Genomic DNA, 21,142 nt, shown 5'->3' on the forward strand with positions numbered 1-21,142 from the left:
TGCTGCTGCTGCCCTCTGAATCACTGCCTGTAGGAAGATAGATGGAGGGGGAGGAGGAGGAGAAGTGAACATTTTGACCCTGGAAAGATGTTGAGTCCGTGGCCTGAATCTGTACAAAAAAACAAAAAACCAGTGGGATTACAGAGCATCTACAAAATGAAAGCTAAGATCATCCATCGCCACTGAATGCATCGTTTTTGTCGGGTCAGAACCTGAATAAATCTTTTAAAAAAATCTTGTTTTTAGGAGCATTTCTTCGCCTCCTGCACGTCGGACGTATGCTGAGGAGTGTTGGAGGATGAGGAGGAGGAAAGCAAAAGCAGTAAGAGAGACGGGGAATAACAGAGGGGCCAACAGGGAGGGATACTGAGTCATGTGGTTCATGTCCACCCGTGGGAACAAGGGAGGAGAGCGAGAGGGGGGGAGGAGGGGGGGGGGGATTAGAAACAGAAGAAGAAGGGAGTTAAAGCCTCTTTCTCATCAACCATTTGATTTTCATAACAGGATTTGGAAGGAAATCAGTAGTCACTTCATTATACTGCAGTACAGGAAAAAACAGATACTCTCATATCAGTGTGTTCGGTGCAGTTCAGCGACCTGTCGCACCGGCTGACTGCAACTTTGATCTAAAGCTGGAGCGTAAAGTCAACTTGTGCCACGATGCGAGTGGTTCGTTTCACTCTAAACGTACCACTTTGCTCAGCTGCTCCACCTCCACTGACACTGCTGGATCAACATAGTGAGTTTCATCCTGTGCAACATTCAGGTAAAACGGGAGAAAAAGCTACTCAGCATTGCGCTCCTATAACACTAGTCGGACTCCAGGTGGACAGTTTTTGTGTCACCTTGCGTCGGCAGGTGTTTCACAACATTTCCCAGAATCCCTTCAGACAACCTCCAGAGTAACCGTTCATTCAGGTCACAACAGAGAAAGTTTCATTTATTTTTAGCTGCATTGCATTCTGGTCCATAGCAGCCGATGCTGGCGAAGAACTTGGCCTCTGTTCCCCCACACAGAAGAAATGGTGTATTATTGATGAATGTTGATGAAAAATTAAAAGCTCTACAAAGATGCCCCTCGCTCTTCAGGCCAAAACAACCAACTGATGTTCACATTTTCTGAAAGACACAACACATCATCCACACTGTTGGCTCCAGTGACCTGTTTGAATGTTTAAAGTGCTAAATCTAGTTCTTCTGGAGCTCTGTCGCCGATTTGTTTTTCAGATTTATCGATTAAACGACAACAATTTCGATAAGTCAAAATAAAATTGGTGCATGCTGCTTTTCTCTGTTTTAAATCTCGTCTAAATTGAATTCTGAACACATTTGACTCCAGAAACATGACTCTGCATAGATTAAACAACTCGTCAGATATATAACATATATAATCTAGCTGCTTTGGGGTGTTGAAAATGCTTACAAGCTGAATGGTGCATGTGGACTTCTCATCATTTTCTTCTTATTTTCTCAGTATAAAATGAAAATCACACATGTGACCTGATTAATTCTCCACAGCACATAATAATGCGACTATATTGTGATTCAGGTAACTGAAGCATTGAATAAAACTGATATCAATCAATATTAAAGCAGAAGAGGGTCGCACGGCTCTCCAGGAGCTGAAACTTCAGCACGTTGCACTTCAGGCCACACCCCAAATGGTGATGTCATAGCAGGTGACTTTGACAGCTGAGGGAAAACACCTGCCGTCATGTCATTCGGTTGTCCAGAGGCGAAACGTGCTTACCAACGACAACCGTTTAGAGCCGGCCTCGACTGCCACCGCCAGTAAAATCAGCCTTTAAAATCAGCCTTTAAAATCAGTTTTGGGTCAAAGGAAGAATGCCGTTTCCCAGAGAGTTGAGTTGGGAAAAAAAGCACCAAAAGAAAACACTAAACTCCGGTTCCCAGTCACATACTTGGGATGCTCCTGCCACACTCAGACAGAAAAAGGCAGGAAGTAAACCCAGTATGAGAAACGGGCAAACTCCTCAAGTTCAGGAACCTTCTGAGTGACAACTTCCAGTGGAAACTGGACACACACATGCACGCTAACTCTGCTGCTATCAAGCCCCGAGAAGCGGCAGCAGACTTCCTCTGTATCAGCGGGACTCTTCCCCTCCGCCCCGGGTGATGGAAACCAGCTCCGATCCCTCCGGCGCTCCACCGCGTCGAGGCCCCTGGACTGGAAGCGGCTCAGGAGATCCGACTCCCCGAACAAACTCCAAACCGGGGTGGAAAAAATCCCCTCATCCGGGCCCTGGAACATGTGTTTCAGCGCCGCCTTATGCAACTCTGACCGAGTTATAGGGGGGGGGCACATGAATCCACGAATGAGGGAAAAGAATGTGATTTTTTCTCATCATTCATAACAGCTACAGAGGAGCCGGCAATCACAACTGATGTTTTATGTCGTTTAGTTTTTTTTAAACACACACTGTCTTCTTGCTTTTCCACTGGAATAATCCTGCGACGCAACAGACGCGACGCAACAGACGCGACGCAACAGACGCGACGCAAGGCTGCAACTTTCCAGAAGGACAGGTTATTAGAGTGGCTCGGCACCAAAGAAGAAGGCAAAATAAGATGAGACTGGGCTCTCCTGATAACACATCAATCAAAACAAATGAATAAAATAAAAATAAATAAACATTTACCAGGTGAAAAGAGTGATTTGAACATGCATATGCTCCACTGTCTCTTTATGTAATAATTCTGTCGTTTTTCACAGTTTTCATGCTTGATGAAACTAACCGCCGACTATACGAGCAGTATACGTAGCATGTGTCCAGTCTGCCTCGCCTACTGTGTCCCACAATGCAAAGCGCTGCCAGTGGTTTTCCATTAACGTTACGTAAACTTTCGCTCATTTATTTGGACTAGCAGTCCCCCGAAATCTGTTTCCGAACAAATCTGAGGCGAGAAACGAGCAACACAGTGACTGAATCTTCACTCATATTAGATCTTCCCAACACAGCCTCCATTTCTCTCCATTTCCTGGTATCTCGTCCGTTAAAGCGTTTAAGAAAAACTGGACGCTGTGTTCCAAGATGGCGGCCCGTCCGTGGCCACAGAAGTTGCTTAACACGCAGAGAAGCAGGCGTCCTCCGGCCGCGGCGGTTGAGGACAGGAAGCCGGTCGACTTCCACAGTGCACACGTAGCACAGTGACTCATGTACACGCCTTTCAATTCCTCTTTTGAGTCATCAGTTATTGAATATCACAATGTGTAAAATGTAAAATGTGTATAAATGGGAGGCTTTCAGGCGCCTCAAGGTAGCGACGTGCAGAAAACAAAGCTGTTTAAATCAGCGACGGAGGAAACCCAAATGTTTATACCTTGTTATTCTGTTGGGGGGGCGAGTCAGATCAATGTTTTCCATCTTTGCTGAGACGGTAGGAGGCAAGAGAGAGGTGGTGGAGAGAGGATGATGATGATGATGATGATGATGAGAGACGAAGGCCCCTCTATTGATTCTTCTGCCCACATGTTAGTGATACAGTAAGAACCCACACAGAATTTAGAAAGGAGAGAGATGAAGAGAGAGGATCTCACACGGAGGAGCACATGTACAGAAATGTACACACACACACACACACACACACACACACGCACACACACACACGCACACACACACGCACACACACACACACGAGTGAGTTCCTCTCGGTAAAGTAAACTAAAAGACGAGCTGCTTTTTGTTTTATCTTTCTTCCTCTCGTCTTTCCAGCTCTACATCTGCTGTGTGTTTAGAAGGACTTTCTCTTATCATACTGTATGTGCTCTCACACACACACACACACACACACACACACACACACGCACACACACACACACACACACACACACACACACACACACACGCACACACACACACACACACGCACACACACACACACACACACATCACACACACTCTTGTTCACAGTCGGCTCGCCTTATTCAGCTCTTGAGCTGTAACGCAAACAAAAGAGAAAACCTGCGTGCGGTAAGTTTGAGCAGAAGTTTGCAGAGTGAAATAGGTTGGCAGCCGCGGTGCGAGTCTCCCATCATGCATCTGGGCTGCACGTGACCTGCGTGGGAACTGTTAGCAGGTAGAGGTGGGCGTGTCCTGGTGAGCCTTGAAGGGCAAATCCACTCTAAAACACTGACAAACAGGACAGGAGGCTGTAAAGAGGCGTCGTATTGTGCTGATTTTAGATTATTGATAGTTACTGTGAGACTCGCTTGAAACAATGGCGCGCACTGTCGACTACGTGGTGGCCCGTGCACAGAAAGCCACAGGTCTGAAACCAACCCAACCAGCAGAAGACCGGCCGGGGGTCCATCCAAAACTGTCTGTGAGACAAGTTTCCGATTCGGCGGCTGTTTCTCTGGAAAAGGAAACTCTTTAAGACGCGGATAAGTACAACTAACAGCGTTAACATCCACACAGGAGGCGGCGGCAGCTTCAGAGCTCCATCTGTGTCTACACGGGATGAGTTCAGGCTCAGTATTGAGCGTAGGTCACCAGCGTTTTGGCATCTCTCAGAGCCCAACACACAATCACTGTAGTTACAAACAGAAAACTGAAGAAAATAGACCTGAAGAGTAAAAATGTGCTACTCTAGGCCACTTCTCCAACACCTGAATTCAATTCGACATACGTTCACCCCACATGAGGAAAATGGGTTTGAAGACAAAAAAACTCTTCATTCATGTCTTAAAATGCAAAATATGAAGGAAACAGTTTTAAACTCCGCGCTGTCTCTACTCTAAATCCAAACGTTACAGTCTGTTTGACGTCTAACAGGACAATTTTGAATCTTAAAGTCAGCAGAAACTTAAAGGTCTCGTCCTGACATGTTTGAAGACATATAAAAACACTCTGCTCTCAATAATAATGTGTGTCTAATGTGGTGTTTCGACAAAATGGTTCAATTACTTTGTTAAGAATCCAAAAATATGCAAATATTGTTCATTTGAAAGGTTTGACAGCTGGACACAAGATGTCTCCTACTTCACTGAAACGTCCACCTCGTTTCATGCTGGACCACGATTGGCTCCAAACTAGCTGTGATGTCACAAAGTCACCCAGTATGTCCAGGCGTGAAACTGAGTGCAGGGAAACTTTCCCTCTTCAGCAGACGACCGTGACAACATCCTGCTAGATTCAACAACAAGCAAGACACATTTTTGATTAGAGGGGGGTCTTTAACTTCCAAGTCAGTGACTCGAGCATCATCTTGAATCCAAACTCAGACGCTCTGACCTGCTGCGACTCGCTTTCACTCCAAAACTTGGACAAGAGACTCACAACAGACAGCAGAGGGGGGGGGGAGGCGACGGGGTGACAAAGTGGCAGGTAGAGGGACGAAACTCCCAAACACGCGTGACATCTGGGAGCTCACATTCCTCTCTGCACGCAACCACAACGTGCTGCCTTCAGGAGCATCTTGTAAACCTGCACGTCTGAGAAAGTCACTGTCACACACACGGTTAACCGGCCAGAAGACGGTGTAAGTTTCTGAGGCTCACCTTCCTGTTGTCCAGCCAGTTTGTTTAAAACTGCCAAACAGAAACAAACTACTAACAATAACTCATCTTTCATCAAGTTATTGACGTGCTCACATGGTCTCCACCTCCTTGAGTGGCACATATTGCCAATAAATTCAGCTTTTATATTAAAATCCCTACATTTCCCAGCAGAATTCAAACACTTTTCTTGATTATTTGAAGTGTTCATGCGTAAAATACTAAAATCTCCTGCAGCAACTGAACGCAGGACAGCTGACAATAACAAGCCCTCCAATAATAAACCTCTCACTCACTCACACCCTGATTCAATCTTAAGGTGGACCGTGCACAGTGCAGTGGTGACCGCTCACTGTTGGCAGTCATGGTGAGTCTGACTCTCCAACAAAACCACACACTTCTCCAGAGAAGCTTGAATTTGAGGCTGACTGATCACAAAGTTTGACTCCACCAGACTGAAAAGCTGCTTCGGCTCTCCTCCTGCAGCTGCGCGCTGTGTAAAGTGACTCCAGGTGTTCTTTTTTTTGTTGAAAGAAATGGTTTTTAATTTCCTCTTACTTCTCGGTGGGGGCTTGCTGACCAGCTCCGCGACGTGCCTCTGCAGCCGGACCACTCTGCCCTCCAGCGCGCCGGACCGGTGGCAGACGGACACCAGCTCTCCCTCCAGCTCCTCCAGGATGCTCACCGAGTGCCGGGACAGATCCGAGAGCTGCCGGAGCACCGAGCACAGGGTGAAGCCGCACACGTCCGCCAAGTCCCCGAAAACCTCCGCCTGCTGCTGCGGGCGCGCCTCCCGCAGCCTCCTGCCGTCGGGCTTGCACATATCTTTCGGAAGTACCGTCCGTTTGCAAAAAGGCATGATTTCCTTCCCCCCCAAAAAATACCAAACTCCGCAGGTAGTCAAGTTATATCCCTGTGGTCCTTCGCCCTCCGGGTGGCGCACGGACGCACGCTACGAATCCTCCGGGAGGAAAAACTCCGCTGCTGCCGGAGACGCTTGGAGCGAGTTGCGCGTCGTGCGCCCTCATTGTTTCTGACAGAGTGAGCTTCCCTCTGTTTCCCTCCGCGGAGACACTCAGCTGCCGCGAAGACTCGCGTCAAGCCAGCCAGAGTGCAACACACACAACATCCGGTCCGCACTTTCAAAACCAAAGCTTTTTCTTTTTCAAAAAAAGTCCCAAAGAACAATTTGAAGATTAGTTCTGGAGTTAATCAAACAGTCCTTATTAAAGTATACATTCACTGTCATTAGGCTAATAAAGCTCGAGTGGAACTTCATGTCAATTTAACTGCTTTGGCCCCCGTAAAGGAAACAGTTTATTACACAAAATAGAATTAAAATAGTTTCACTCGATGTTCCTCCAGCAGGTGAACCAGTAAGTATTTACATGATTCTGCCCACTGACTTCTATAAACATTTCCACAGCTTTCCCCACTTTTACTGTTGCAATTGCATTATTCTAAACTGCACTGACTGTTTCTGGTGACATGTTTGGAATCATTTTGTTGCTCTGATATATTTTCCATTATATCAGCATTTTGTTTTGAAACTTCGTAGCCCCGCGTCCGCGCTTATCCTGTCCGGCTTGACGCGGCGACACGGGGCGCAACAGTCTGGTGTTTCCCGAGAAGGAGACCTGGAGGAGGAGGAGGAGGAGGAGAAGAAGAAGAAGAAGAAGAAGAAGAGATACTGAGGCGGGAGAGGAGGAGAAAGGCGAGGAGGGGAAAAGGAGGAAGTGTGGAAAAAAACGAAGAGGAAGATGGAGTGAGAAGGGGGGGTGGATCAACTCTTCGGGAGTCCTTCATGCACCACTGCGCGTAACCGTGCGCGCCCACGTGTGTCAGTAAGGAAGAAAATGAGCAGAACAAGTGAGTGAGTGCTACTACTGCTGCTGTCCAAACACCTCTGTGTGCTTCAGGGCCAGGCTGAGGTGTCAACGCTGCACAATCCAGTATTTTACAGAGAACAGTGTTCCTCCAACTGTGTGGCAACAGTTTGGGGAAGCTTGGGAATGTCCCCGTGCACTAAGCCAGGTCCATGAAGAAATAGTGGAACTTGACTGGCCTGCACAGAGGCCTGACCTCAGCCCCATCCAACGTCTTTGGCAGGAACTGCGAGCCAGACCTTATCGCCCCACATCAGTGTTGGACCTCGTGTAGTCTCTGTTGGCGATTGATCGACAGCTTTTCGCCAACCAAACATGTCAGCAGAGTCTTCATGGTGCAAAAAACGAGGTCGGTTTAAACGACTGGGTCTATAAACTGAATACAGGCGTCCTCTCATATTTCCAGATGCTGACAGCTGTGCTTGAACACATAACACACTACTGCTCACATTGAAGCTTTAACCTGCAGGTGGACACAGTTTTATTCATCAAAGATCAAGCAGTCAAAACTACAACTCTGGATAAGCAGATAATAAACCAGTCACTTGGCTAATTTCCCTGCTGAACTCAAGCAGCAGTCTTGTAGCCACGGCTCCCAAAATCGCAAGCTAACTGGATCTGAAGCTTTCACGTGTGTCGGTTTTCATGTGCGATGAGTTTCCCACGAGTGTAACCTCTGCTACTCATCAGATACGCGGCCACCAGACTGCGATTAGATTTAACTGCACCCCTTGTACGTTTACAATAAGGAGGTTTCTGTTTTCCTGCTTTTTGCTCAGTCCCTGAACACATCTCTGCTCCCAGCCAACTCTCTCTGGTCAACCAGCATCACCAGTGGATTCATCTTCCTCCCCACAAAGTGACAACAAGTGCACAGGGGAGATAAAACATAACAGACGCTGGTCAGAGTATGTCTTTAAGACATCACATCTCTGCAGGAGCCTCTCCGGCACCGTGACGTGCCCCCCCCCCCCCCCCCCCACTCGGACTTCTGAGGAGGAGAAGGGTGGAGGACTTCTATCCTCCCTCTCTGGAGGGGATCTTTTATTCCTCTTGCTTCACAACTGTTTTCCCCAGCCAGCCTCACTCACTCATCCTCTCCAAATCCTACAGTTGTGATTTGTCCTCCGTTCACCTCCTCTCACGAGAAATGACGCATGAATTAAGTGTTTAATGAGATTTGAAGGATCTAATACTCGCTCTAATTAATTTAGTAATTGTTTTGATATGACTTCCTCTGGTGTTTTGAAGGCCTTTTACCCAAATGCTAATATTGAACATTTATCACCAACATTACTTATGTAATTTGGGGGACATGGCTGTGACTAAGCTTTGATTTCCTTCTGTTTGTTTGTCCATTAAGTTTGTCTAATGTCATATCTGTCCATTAATGCTGAGAAAACGTTTTCTTATACTTTTAAAAACTCACTCCTTTGTTCCGCCATTTTAAAAGTTGGCTCCCACAACACAACGGTTAGCTAGCTCGATGATGCATTTTAAGAACGGTGCTGTTTCATGTTATTTCCTTGTCTTCTACATGGACCTTTAACTTGTGAGGATGCTAACGTTTTGCCTGAGACATGCAGCTTTAGCTTCAGTCTTTTAGCATCATGTCATCTTCGAAAGCTGTCACAAACTACCATTATGAAAATGAACGTTTTCAGATCTGTGGAAAAGATTCTGCACGTATTGACCCAAGACGGCTGCCACAAGGTTGGCGATCGGCTGTGAAGTGGATTGTACTTGTTGTTGGGGATGTTTATTTATGTTCTCTTGAGAACAATGCCCATCAGGTATTGATCAGGAATCGAACCACCGGCTGGAAACAATATCTGCTCAACCTTCTGTCTCTGTTGTTCTTTGTGTTTTCAACAGCTCTGACCTTTGACCTTCTTACTGTTGTGTTATGTAACATTGATTCAGGAGGTGTCCAACATGTCAGCGTTTTTTACTTCTCGAACTGAGTGAATCCAGTATTTAACAAGAAGAAAACAAAGATTGTGCGTGCAGCAGAAATTATCTTTTTTTTATAAAGCAGCCCTCAGATTTATCAGCCTGTTGGGGTTTTTGTTTTATCTAATTTTGAAAACATTTCTCTATCCTCGCCATAATTTATTTAAATGTCATCCTTTTAATCATTTTGTGACAACCATCGCCCCTTTCTTTGTCAACTACAGAACATGCTCTACTCTTTTACAGTGAAGCCTTCCAGCTGCACAGATCTCCTCCCGCAGCGTGAAGTGAATTTACTGCACGGTGACGTTTCACTGCACTTCTCTGCAACACTCTCCAGGACTCCCAACTTTCTCTGGAGCCTTGTGAAAACTCCCCGTTCCTCTTCTCGAGGCTTGTGAACGTACCCCCTCCTCCCGTCCACCCCCCACCCCCCCAAAAAAAAAGCACATCTGGTCCTCAGAGCGCCCCCTGGGCCCCCTTTAGAAACCCCTCCCAGACGTGAACTTGGCCTACCTAAATGTTTTTGTTCATGCAGTCTGTGTCTGTCTTATGGAGAGGGGGATGGAGAGAGAGAGAGAGAAGGAATTTCAACATAAACTGCCTTTTATTGACACAATTGAAAACATCAACATGAGAAACTTATGAGAGACAGGAGAGTGTGTGTGTGTGTGTGTGTGTGTGTGCACGACAGCATGAATGTTGATACAAGAGACTGGAGAAAGAGAGAAGAAGAAGAAGAAGCGGATGGGAGCGGCCACATTACATCATCCGTACAGTTACCGCGGCGCTCCACGAATCCTATCAGTGTGGCCGCTTGGCCAGTCAATCAGTTGCCGTGACAACCGGCATTGTCACTCAGTCAATTAACTGACGAGCAGGTCGTCAAATGGATCCAGACTGGTTAAACTGGCGGTCGAAAAAGCCCGACTGTCAGCGAGCCAATCAGCCGACCGTCAGTCAGGCAGTCAATCACATGGAAGCAATTGATTAGAAACAGCTGTCCTCACCCACTCGCTCTCCCTCCCTCACCCTCCTCCTCCTCCTCCTCCTCCTCCTCCTCCTCAGATGACTGAGTTCATTGTTTCAGCAGCTCAGCCCACTTTTCTGTACTCGCGCAGGGAGCACGCTCCAAATCCACCTCCATTGCTTCTTTACTCCCTTCTCCTGTAAGTGACTCGTGTAGGTGATGAGGACTTTATTTCAGTGGTTACTAACCTTGGGGGTCGTGACCTCCCCAGAGGGTCCCAAGATAAAGCTGAGGGGTCACAAGATACGTAAAGTAACACAACAACAAAAAAAACTACACAAAATATTTATTTGTCTGATTGGCTTTTTTTCATGTGAAACACTGGATACTTTTACCTCTTCACACGTCTGAAAAACCTTCAAACAAAACAATCTGAGAAGGAAAAGATGACTTTGTGGTTGAACTACGTCCACGCGAACTGACACTAACTTGTGAAGATCACAGGTGGACATTACTTACTTTTAAGGGATCAAAAGCCAAGACGTTTGGAAACCACAACCACCATTTCCTGTCTGCTGTCCAATAAAGCCAAATATACACATATTCTTTTATTTGGGTTGCACCACCTATTCATAAATAAATCCATCTCTACACTTGTGTGTCGAGGCAGTCCTACGTCTTAGCTAGTCAAGACTTCAGTATTGCGTAAACTGGTTGCTAGGAAGCACTGTAATCATCAATCAGGTAAACAGGAAGTGACTGCAGTATCATAGTAACCGCTTGATGTGTCTAAACAACACATTAAACCTGCCTGGCAAAACTTTGTAAATGTAGGTATGACTTTGTTTTACTGAAGCATACGTTGGCTGTATATTATTTAAATTTAAATATTCATATTTATGTTATTTCTGGCTCTGACGGAAGACACAGCCCCACAGAGGATCAATCTTAACCCCACCCCCTGATCGACACACAAGCCCATCATGGACGCCCCAGTTCCAAATCATAAACCTGAAAACATATTTAATATTTAGGACTTCAGATCCTGTAATATGCATGACCTTGATGTCACACGCTGAGGACCGAGCCGAGGATGTGAGAGTCCCCGCTGACAACCGAAAGAATGAGGTCTCTTAACATTTTCCACACTGCTAAATCTTTGACAAGTCTTTTGAAATATTTGCAAGACGAGAGCAGTTTTACTTTCACCAAACATTAAACATAAAACTTGATAATAACCCTCCTGTGGGAACGTCCCTATGCTGATGCAGGTATAAATGCATTAAGTAGGTACATTTATAGCGATTGGACGCCTGTTGTTTCCTCTGTTTTCATGTGTGCTCTGTGTTTAATCCTCTGTGAGATAATTCAACATATTAGTTCTCTTCTCTTTGAGTGGATGTTTTTCTCAGTATTTCCTCTGCAGCTCACATTTCTTTTGCTTTTCTCACCATCCAGCCAAATGCACTTCAAAGCCTCAGTGTGACTGTGTGTGTGAATCCAATGTGATTGTTGCTCTGCTCACAAGGGGATGCAGAGCAGGACCAGAGCAAAGCATGCGTCTGGCGAGTCTCATATTTCAAATGTTCAAAGCCTGTGTTTGTGCATGTGTGGGTCTGTGTATGTGTGCACTTATTTGTTTACAAGAACTGGTCCCAGGCCAATAAAAAAAAAAAAACGGGGACAACGCTGCCACTTTCGATTTGTTAGTAAACCACAAACTCTGAGAGGGTTTAAAATGTGCGGTTTCATTTCGTTGCATTACCTCACATGAAGATCTGTTTACGCTGCAGCCTCGAGTCACGCCAAGGTCAGAGCTCATCGCCACGCCGGTGGGTTCACATGATCTGGTTTCAATTTATACTGCAGACAATCATTAAAGATTCACTCCAGTTTCTTACGACGTGGGTCTTATTGGCTATGTGTCTGTCAGTTATGATAACATTGTACTCAGCAAGGTAACGGCTGATATCTGGGACTAAGGCCACAGTGCTGCAACTGGCCTACAGGGCAAGAAATGAGCAGTCAGACAAGTTGTCAATATAAGAGTTTAGCAGATTTTTTAAACCACTTTTTGAGGTAAAAGTGAAAGCAAGCACACCTGATAATGTCCGTAGTAATTGTACCGCGGCAAGTACAGTAGGTCAAAGCTGCAACATGTTGCATAATAATGGTACTGTTAATAATGGCACTGTGTTTTCTCCCAGTCTGATTTCTCCTGATTCTTTCCGTCAGACTTTATTTTAGCAATTCGAAGTGCTCCTAGATCTTAGAAATTAATCTAATTATACTAGTTGATTAGTCACTTGATATGTATAATGTTATACTGATAGAAACATTGTTAAATTGTAATAAATCTCAATCCTTTCATCTCTATTCTTAGTCTACACCTCATGCTATCCTGCTAACTGTGAACATTAACATGCTAAACTTTACAAGCTAAATGTTGGCATTGTAGCATGCTAACTGAACACGAGTATATACTCATAACTACATGCTAAACTCTGACCATATTATCAATGTTACCATGCTAAAGCTAAATGTTGGCATGTTAGCATGCAAATTGAACACGAGGATATGCTCATGTAAACATATTGACATGCTTAATATTACATCCTGATACTAAATGGTAGGGTGACAACACACCAACTCTGAGCATGCTATCATACTGTGTCAACAGCAAAAAGCTGGCATTTTAACTTGCTAGCATAAGACCATGCTCATGATAGAATGCTAAATGCTTTATAACAAATGTTAGCATGCTCATGTAAGTATGTTGATACTAGCTAAAAGCTGGCATTTTAAGTTGCTAGCATAAGACCATGCTCATGATAGAATGCTATATGCTACATAACAAATGTTAGCATGCTAATGTAAGTATGTTAATACTAGCTAAAAACTGGCATTTTAACTTGCTAGCATAAAACCATGCTCATAATAGAACGCTAAACATTGCATATCAAATGTTAGCAAGTATGTTAATATGCTAATATACGCATGCTAACATGCTCAATGTTAGTTGCTATAAGCCACAAATGTAACATTCAACAGTTGTTCACTTATGCTAGCTATCTGTACCTATGGTAGCATAAACATTGGCATTCAAGATAAGCTCTTGATTTAGGTAACCTTTTTTTCTCTATAGCGCCCCCTTCAGGACAATTTATTTTCCCCAGTGGTTTAAGCCTTCTTATCCGTAATTTTTAATCTATTCAAACAATTTATTTTTGGGGAAATATAAAAACATATATATAAATAGGCTAAATTTCAAAGGCGCTGCTAAGGTTAGCGGTAAACTCAAGACTGTCAAAGTGACACTTTCTGTATTTTAGACATCAAACGCTGAGCTTGATTTTCGCCTCTCTAAAAACACACCAGACTCACTGTCCTTACACACTGTCCTTACGTCTCCCTGCCAAAAATGATGGATTACTGTACAGAGTGTCAGAGAGCAGACGGTCATGGGAGCGAGCCATGCCCCTCTACCCACACCGACACACATGTTCCTGCTGTGTGTGTGTGTGTGTGTGTGTGTGTGTGTGTGTTGTTATGGTAGGACTCATATGTTGGAGATGGAAGTCACGGGGGAGAAGGGCAGCGGTGATCTCTCGCTCTTTCCCTCCACAAACAAACAAACAAACAAACACTCACTCACAGGTGAATCTGAAGGCCAGAACAGGATACGTCTCACACACACACATAAACACACACTGAGGTGGAGTGTGCCAGGCCAGGTTTCTGCAGCGCAGAGCAGGCTGGATCCCAGCAGTCACCATATGGACTGGTACTGAAGTCAGAACACAGAGATGGAGGGATGGATGAGGTGAAAGATGGAGGAACGAGAGGAAGGAATGTAGGGAAAGAAGGATGATGGAGGGGAAATGAGAAAGATGGTAACTATTTAGAGAAAAGAAGGGGGGAAAAAAAGGGAAGCAGGGCAGGGGAGATTAGGCAGGGATTGATGCAAAGAAGGATGAAAGATGGAAGCCATTTAGGGAAGGGTGGAAGGCCATGAAAGGAGGGGACTGAGGGGAAGATGGAAGGTGGGAAGGGGGAGGTAGGACGGATCGACAGAAATAAAGAAAAATACTATTTTGGGGGACGACGGGTGAAATCAATGTCGGTATGGAAGGATGTAAAGGGAGCTGAAAGGACGAGAGATCCGGGAAAAGAGGAAGGTAGAAAGAGATAGATGCAAAGATGCAAAAGTATTTAGGGGGAAAGAATGGTAGGAATCAGTTTGAGGGAGGAAGGAGGCGACAGATGGATGCGTGCATGATGCGATGGAAAGAGAGGATGGAGGGATTAGATGGAGGAAAAGGGGGGAGGATGGGCTGCCTCCAGGAGAAAGAGTATAGGAGGTTTAGTTGCAGGTTATTAGTCAGAGATCTCATGTAAAAGTAGTCCCTGTGGAGAAAGTTTTAAAAAAAAGGGACACTTCATCTATTTTTACGGTCATCCAGAAAATAATCAGACTGGACCTTCAGACCGCAGCAGACGGCTCGACGGGTGTTATTAATTGCTGGTACAGAGCGATCATTAATGTTATTAATCCACCTGTGGTTTCCCCACTCAAAATGTCTGCTGCGTGCTATGATGCTAACGAGGCTATAAAAGATTCAAGGTTTACTCAAAAAGCAAAGCATTTTGTGACTTCTTCCTCAGGAGTCCTACTCTGAATGTTTTAAAAACCCCTGTATGTGACTCCTCCAGGACTTGCAGGTAGCCTGGGACCCGGGTCAATTTCCCCATGCACTTGTAGCTCTATGTGTAGGAAGCCTTAACTGGTAGTTAAAAAAAAACCACACTAAAAACAAGCCCAAGTGTTTTGTAAATAACAGTTTATTTGGAAACCAGGGGTCAGGCTGTCTGTGTGTGGCCAGTTTAGCTGCTGCCCTGCTTGGCGGCCAGCCTCTTGTCTCTCTCCTCGGCGATGGTCAGACGGATTCCCTTTCCTCTGGGCAGGGACACCCACGGCTTGTTGCCCTGGAGACAGGGGATGGGGGGGGGGGGGGGGTACATTTGTTAATGTGATCATAAAGGGACCAGACTCTTATTTTGTGGTGCGATTCTTTAACTTAAAATGCAGAACACGATCTTTCAATATGTTAAGTTAATGACATTTAAAATGAATTCATAAAGATCGGACAATTAGATAAACAGCTAATTAAAATTTTAACTGATGAAAAAAATGAAACGCGGAAAATTAATGGGCAACTATTGATAACCCAGTAGTTTTATTTTTCAAGCAAAGAGGCTAAACTTCACACTTCATAAATGAACATTAACTGCTTTTCTTTGTTATGACACCGTAAACTGAATGTGTTTGGGGTTTGCTGACAAGATAAAACTAATTTGAAGGCACCACACAGCAGGAAAATTATACCGGGAACTCTCGACTGTTTTCTGACATTTTATGTCAGCAGACTCCGATGACAATCTTCTAAAATAATCTATAAATCAAGTTGCATATTTGCATGTGTGTCCATATTTTGAGGTTTCTTTTGAAATCTGGTAAATAAATTGTGACGATCCTTCAAGTGATAAAAGAACCACATTAGCTTTCCCATGTAAAGTTAGTTTACATTATAACTTAACGGACAGAGACAATGCAGCAACAAGCTTAGTTAAGTCCTACAGGCCAACAGAAACGTTGACATTTCAACACGCAGCCAGTTAAACAGTGTTTAATAAGGAGAGAAGCTCAACACTTGATTGCGCTAACATTCATCTGACGGCCAACACTTCGGCGCGGAGCCGTCGAGGTGAAGAAAAGCGCCGGGCTGAGGCCGTCGAATAAATGTCAGGCAGCAGAAAGACGACTGTGCTGCTGACGGCTGCGGTCACATCAGCGGCCAAATAAATGTCAGCAAGCAGAAAGGGGCGTGCAACGCTTTACTACAGTCTGAAGAGGCCACGTCCTCGTAATCATCTTAGGTATTTGATGGGACAGAGCGATTCATAAAGCTGTTTATACAGGATGTCGCTGAATATCTACCTCTTTCTGAGGGAGTTATGAGCCAAAATAAGCGCATATTGAATAAAATTGCCGTGCCTTTGCGTATTTTGGGAAAAAAATCATGTATAGACGGATGCATATTAACCACAGGAAGCTGGAACAGTCTCTTTCCCTTGCCATTTAATCGTTTATAAAGTGGGAATACGATGGCAGTCAACTGAAGCGGACCAATCACAAGTGGTCTTGGCATTGGTCTTGTTGAGGATGTTCTTGTCTGGGAGCTCAGAACTTCTTAGAGGAATTGGTAGTGTATTTTCATGGCTGATCAAAACCAAAATTGTCATCATTGCTCCAAAATATATCCGCTAATATTCTGTTTGGGGTGAATTTTCCTTTGAGGGTATGATGGGACTTAAATACCAAACCTGACACATCTTCTGTAGGCATGTCTAAATCTTTAGGCACTGGTGTGTTCAGACCATGACATTGGGCAGCGATAGTCCAAATATGTCTACGTGTCCTCACCTTGCCGATGACAAAGATGTTGGAGAGCCTGGTAGCGAAGCTGTTGCCTGTGCTATCCTTGACGTGCACAACGTCGAAAGAGCCAGGGTGACGCTCCCTATTGGTGATCACACCAATACGCCCCAAGTTAGCACCGCCAGTCACCATGCACAGGTTACCTGGAAGGAGCAGAGGGTGTTAAAACTCCTGTCAGGGGATTTTCCTTCATCAAAAGTATGAAAAGTATATAAAAGGCTGGTTCTTCATCTTAAAAGAACCAGCAGGCCCAGCAGTGCGAGGAACCTACCAGTATCAAACTTGATGAAATCTGTAATCTTGCCGGTGTCCAGGTCGATGCGGATCGTGTCGTTGACCTTGATGAGGGGGTCGGGGTAGCGGATGGTGCGGGCGTCGTGGGTCACCAGGTGGGGGATTCCCTTGGTGCCAATTATGATCTTCTTCACCTTGCACAGCTTGTACTGCAGAGGGAGAGGAGATGGGTCAGGAAAAGTACAAGGAACAGTTAGAGACCACATGGCCACAAACAATACTCTAGACAGTCCCATCGAATAGCATCAAGGAGTAGTCGTTCCTCAAAAATTAAGATGAAGCTAAATCGTTTTTAAAACCCTCATGTTTCCGTTTCTTACCTTGGCCTCCTCAGCGGTGATGCGGTGGACGGTGAAACGTCCCTTCACATCGTAGATCAGGCGGAAGTGCTCACCGGTCTTCTCAATGCTGATCACATCTGGATAAACAGAAACCGTAAACAGTCTTCGCATCCAAATCATGTTTTTAATTAATTTATATAATGTGTGAGTGGTACTTATAGTGGAGTTGGACACCGTCTGTATTGTACAGAAGTCAAATACACTGGAAATAGTTGAACAACTTCACTCCTAATGTGTCAAGACTGAAAAGACTATTCCAGAAAATATTCTATTATTCTAAATGTTCTGCTTGGAAAGTAATTGCCATGAACACCCATTTACTCCCATGTTGTCTTGCCAAGTTAAACCATTAACACCTGCCCACACTCTTAAGTCAAAAACATGACAGTATGCTGTGAAATGTGGACAAACTCAGTATCACCAATGTCCATATTAATCTTAATACATATTTAAAAAGAGTGGGCATCAGTTTTACTGCGACAGAAATTGTTGAAATAAAATGACTCCTCTGCTTTTGGCTCAGAGTGCTTATTGTGTATGTATATAAATAGGCTGCAGTCATCGTGCTGCGAAGGCTTCCCTCTGATTTGGAAATTAAAACGCCACATCTCCATATGAGGCTGTTGGCCAGCATCAAGGTGGAAAGACAACTGACAAGGTGACAGGTCTGCACGAGGCGAGACTACGGGTGTTGACAAACAAAAACTCCTGTTAAACGTCCTACTGCCCTCTCGTTTAGTTGCCACTATTGAAAAACATGGCTACGAAACGGTGTGATTAAGCCGATACAGTGGTGTGAAACTCTACATGCAAGATGCACCGTGAATTTTGAATATTGGCAGACTAGTCTGTCCAGCTATTTAACCATTTTACACCAAAAGGAACATTGATGGTAAAGTAGGAAATCCACATTTCTGTCAGTGGCAACAACCAAACAAACCCTACAATATACAGAAAATCTAGCAAAGATTAGCTGTTTATCCCTCAAATGTGTAAACATGACAGTTTCTTTTTGTTCCCAAACTCTCACGATTTCTAATCTGGCTAATTGGGACAAGCTCATGTTGCCCCACCTCCTCTAGTTAGTTAGCTAGTCCTCTTCCAACTGGCTAAATCCCATCACAAAACACTTAAAATCAAACTGGCTTAGCATCCTCAATCTCTCACCTTGACACATCTACTCAAATGACGGTCTGCAGTCCACCCCAGTCTTGTCCAATACAGCATTTTTTGACTCAAATTCCATCACAAATCCAAAGTGCACTGAAAATGTAAAAGCTTGACCTTTTAGACAAACAACTAGAGGGTAGTGTCAGATCCGACAACCAGGACTGAAGACATCTAATAAAGAAGACTGAACCTGTTCTTGAACAGACTCACCTAAAGTGACAGCTGATGTCACTTTCTCTGAAGGAGCCACTTTCCTCAAATAAAGTCTCACGTTTTGTCTACCAGCTTAGAGGCGTTAAAGCATCTCCTGCTCCACGCCGCTCGCCCTGACAGGGAGACTAATATTTACTTGGCTCTAACAAGATTGGACGGAGATGAAAACACCTAAATGTTGTAGTTGGAGCTCAGAACTTCTTAGAGGAATTGGTTGTGTAATTTCAGCTCATTGCTGATCAAATCCAAATAGTCATCATTGCTCCTTCTGCCTCCTAGTGACCGACAGAAGCATTATTGTAGAAGTTCAATCCTACACATCCAACAACTTCCAGATCTATCAATAAATACATTTACAAGCAGCAAAACACGAACAAAAGACCCATTCTGTAAAATTTGAGAGTCATCGCTTACGAAACAACACATTTGAGCTGCGCTGAGAGCTACAAAAGTCGTCAAATAAGTCAACTCACCCATGAATCCAGCAGGATAGGTGATGTCGGTGCGGACCTTGCCATCGATCTTGATGAACCTCTGCATGCAGATCTTCTTCACCTCATCCCCAGTCAGGGCATACTTGAGGCGGTTCCTCAGGAAGATGATGAGGGGCAGGCACTCCCTCAGCTTGTGGGGACCGGTGGAAGGACGAGGAGCCTGGAAGAATAACATGTCGACTTAATATCTTGGTGATGGCTGTGCATGATGCGTTACATTACTGAAGAAACATGTTCAAATTACAGACCATAATGCTCAGCTACTGCTTGAAGCTTATATTTAATCTTCTGCCTCATCTAACAGACCTCATTTATCCCTTAAAGCATGTGCATATTTGGACCCATATAAATGTAAAAGTTCTTAGTTTAACTTCTAGGAACCAGCAGCCTTCATTTCAAAGAATTATTCAATGATGCTAAACAACAGTCAGCTGGTGATGAAGAGGAGGTGTAATAAGGTCAAATTGAATGTCACATAGCAGATATAGAAATGCATAAAGTGAACTACTTCTGTCACATGTGATTACTAATAATAAGCAGTAGAGACATTCAGAAGCCAACTGATAGATCTTAGCATTTAACTGCACTATTGATCCAGGATTTATTATAAAAAAATACCTTCCAAACAACCTTCAGAGTTTTGCAAAGTGTTCTTTTCTTCTTAAACCTGATTGTGATTAAATGACATACGGCCTGGTGTGTTCAGGTACACACACACTCCATATGTAGCATCATGCCCCATGGCTGAGCAGCCCCTTCTGCACAAGTTACCCATCCTCTAGAGAGCGTTTTACTTTAACTCCCAACTTACAAAGCTACCTCGGAGTTTAAACAATAACTTTTGGCAGAGATAAAAATCAAAAGATATCAGAGGGAAATGCTGGAGGACGTGTTACTTACGAAAACTCCGGTGAGCTTGTCAAGCATCCAGTGCTTTGGCGCTGCGACGCGCTTGAGGTGCTTCTTCGGTCCTCTTGCCTGGAGAAGAGAAAAACGACCGATCAACCAACGGGACAAACAACCAGCGGCGATCGACCGAGAAAAAAAACAAAACAAGAGCCACAAATGTATATTTGCTGAGTGTACAATGCTGGAAAACCCCGGTAGGTAGAGAGTATGCTAGGTCAGTTCGGCTAACATGCCGCAGGAATGAACGCCGATTAGCCCAACCGGCCGCGGCCTAGCCAAATTAACGTTATCCTACATTTTAAGTTACACTTTATTCAACTTTTATACGCAGTTGTAGCCCAAAATGTACAAATATCACCCGGGGCCGCGTAAAAAAAGCGACATTACCATTGACGAAGAGCGGTTTTGGGTGTATTTAGCAAGCTAGCAGTGATAGCCACAGTCAAGCTAACAAGCCGTGGCCGACGAAAACCCAAGTGGGGGTTAGTTCATTTTAAATCATCAATAAAGAGAAAGAGTATCCGCTTTTGGTTACAATTTAGACATCTATCACTTTGTAAGATGTGGAATTTCAAACTAGGACATATATGTGTGCGATAATACAACAGCAAAAAGTGATGTTTAGTGATTATTTCAGAGAGGAATTGTGAGGGAAACCTGCTCACCATGTTGGAGTCTGCGGGGAAAAGGACCTCCCGTCTTCCGGTATTGAAGGATAAGGCCGACTACGGCAGACTGGGAGGGACAAAAGTACTGAACGTCGCAATTTAGTTAATTTCCCTCCGCTAAATACTTATCTATATTATATTATCTATATTATTAATTGTAGATATATTTTCTCGTTTGGTTAGATACATGTCTTATCATTATATAATGTATTTTCACATATTAATAT

At 44.4% G+C, this 21,142-nt stretch overlaps 2 protein-coding genes and 2 non-coding genes across 4 annotated transcripts in view; all 4 read right to left on the reverse strand.

The window, feature by feature from the left end:
• nhsl2 (NHS-like 2) overlaps positions 1-6,377 on the reverse strand; it is a 118,691-nt gene extending 112,314 nt beyond the window's left edge. Inside the window, exon 1 of the mRNA XM_070930006.1 lies at positions 6,077-6,377. Coding sequence (XP_070786107.1) covers positions 6,077-6,377 — 301 coding nt within the window. The remainder of the gene's footprint in view (positions 1-6,076) is intronic.
• Positions 6,378-15,151: 8,774 nt separating this feature from the next.
• On the reverse strand, positions 15,152-20,940 carry rps4x (ribosomal protein S4 X-linked). Its single transcript, XM_070929846.1, has 7 exons — positions 20,913-20,940; positions 20,239-20,316; positions 19,318-19,498; positions 17,441-17,538; positions 17,098-17,269; positions 16,812-16,969; positions 15,152-15,313 (listed from the first exon to the last, which is right to left on the reverse strand). Exons 1-7 carry the CDS (start codon positions 20,913-20,915, stop codon positions 15,212-15,214), a joined length of 792 nt encoding a protein of 263 aa, XP_070785947.1. The 5' UTR covers positions 20,916-20,940; the 3' UTR covers positions 15,152-15,211.
• On the reverse strand, positions 16,565-16,636 carry LOC139306362 (small nucleolar RNA SNORD61). Its single transcript, XR_011599448.1, has one exon. It is a non-coding gene; the product is annotated as a small nucleolar RNA SNORD61 (small nucleolar RNA).
• On the reverse strand, positions 19,032-19,107 carry LOC139306364 (small nucleolar RNA SNORD61). The gene has a single exon (XR_011599450.1). It is a non-coding gene; the product is annotated as a small nucleolar RNA SNORD61 (small nucleolar RNA).
• Positions 20,941-21,142: the final 202 nt, after the last annotated feature.

This window comes from Enoplosus armatus, chromosome 23 (genome assembly GCF_043641665.1).
Source record: "Enoplosus armatus isolate fEnoArm2 chromosome 23, fEnoArm2.hap1, whole genome shotgun sequence".
In the NCBI taxonomy this organism is placed as follows: domain Eukaryota; kingdom Metazoa; phylum Chordata; class Actinopteri; order Centrarchiformes; family Enoplosidae; genus Enoplosus; species Enoplosus armatus.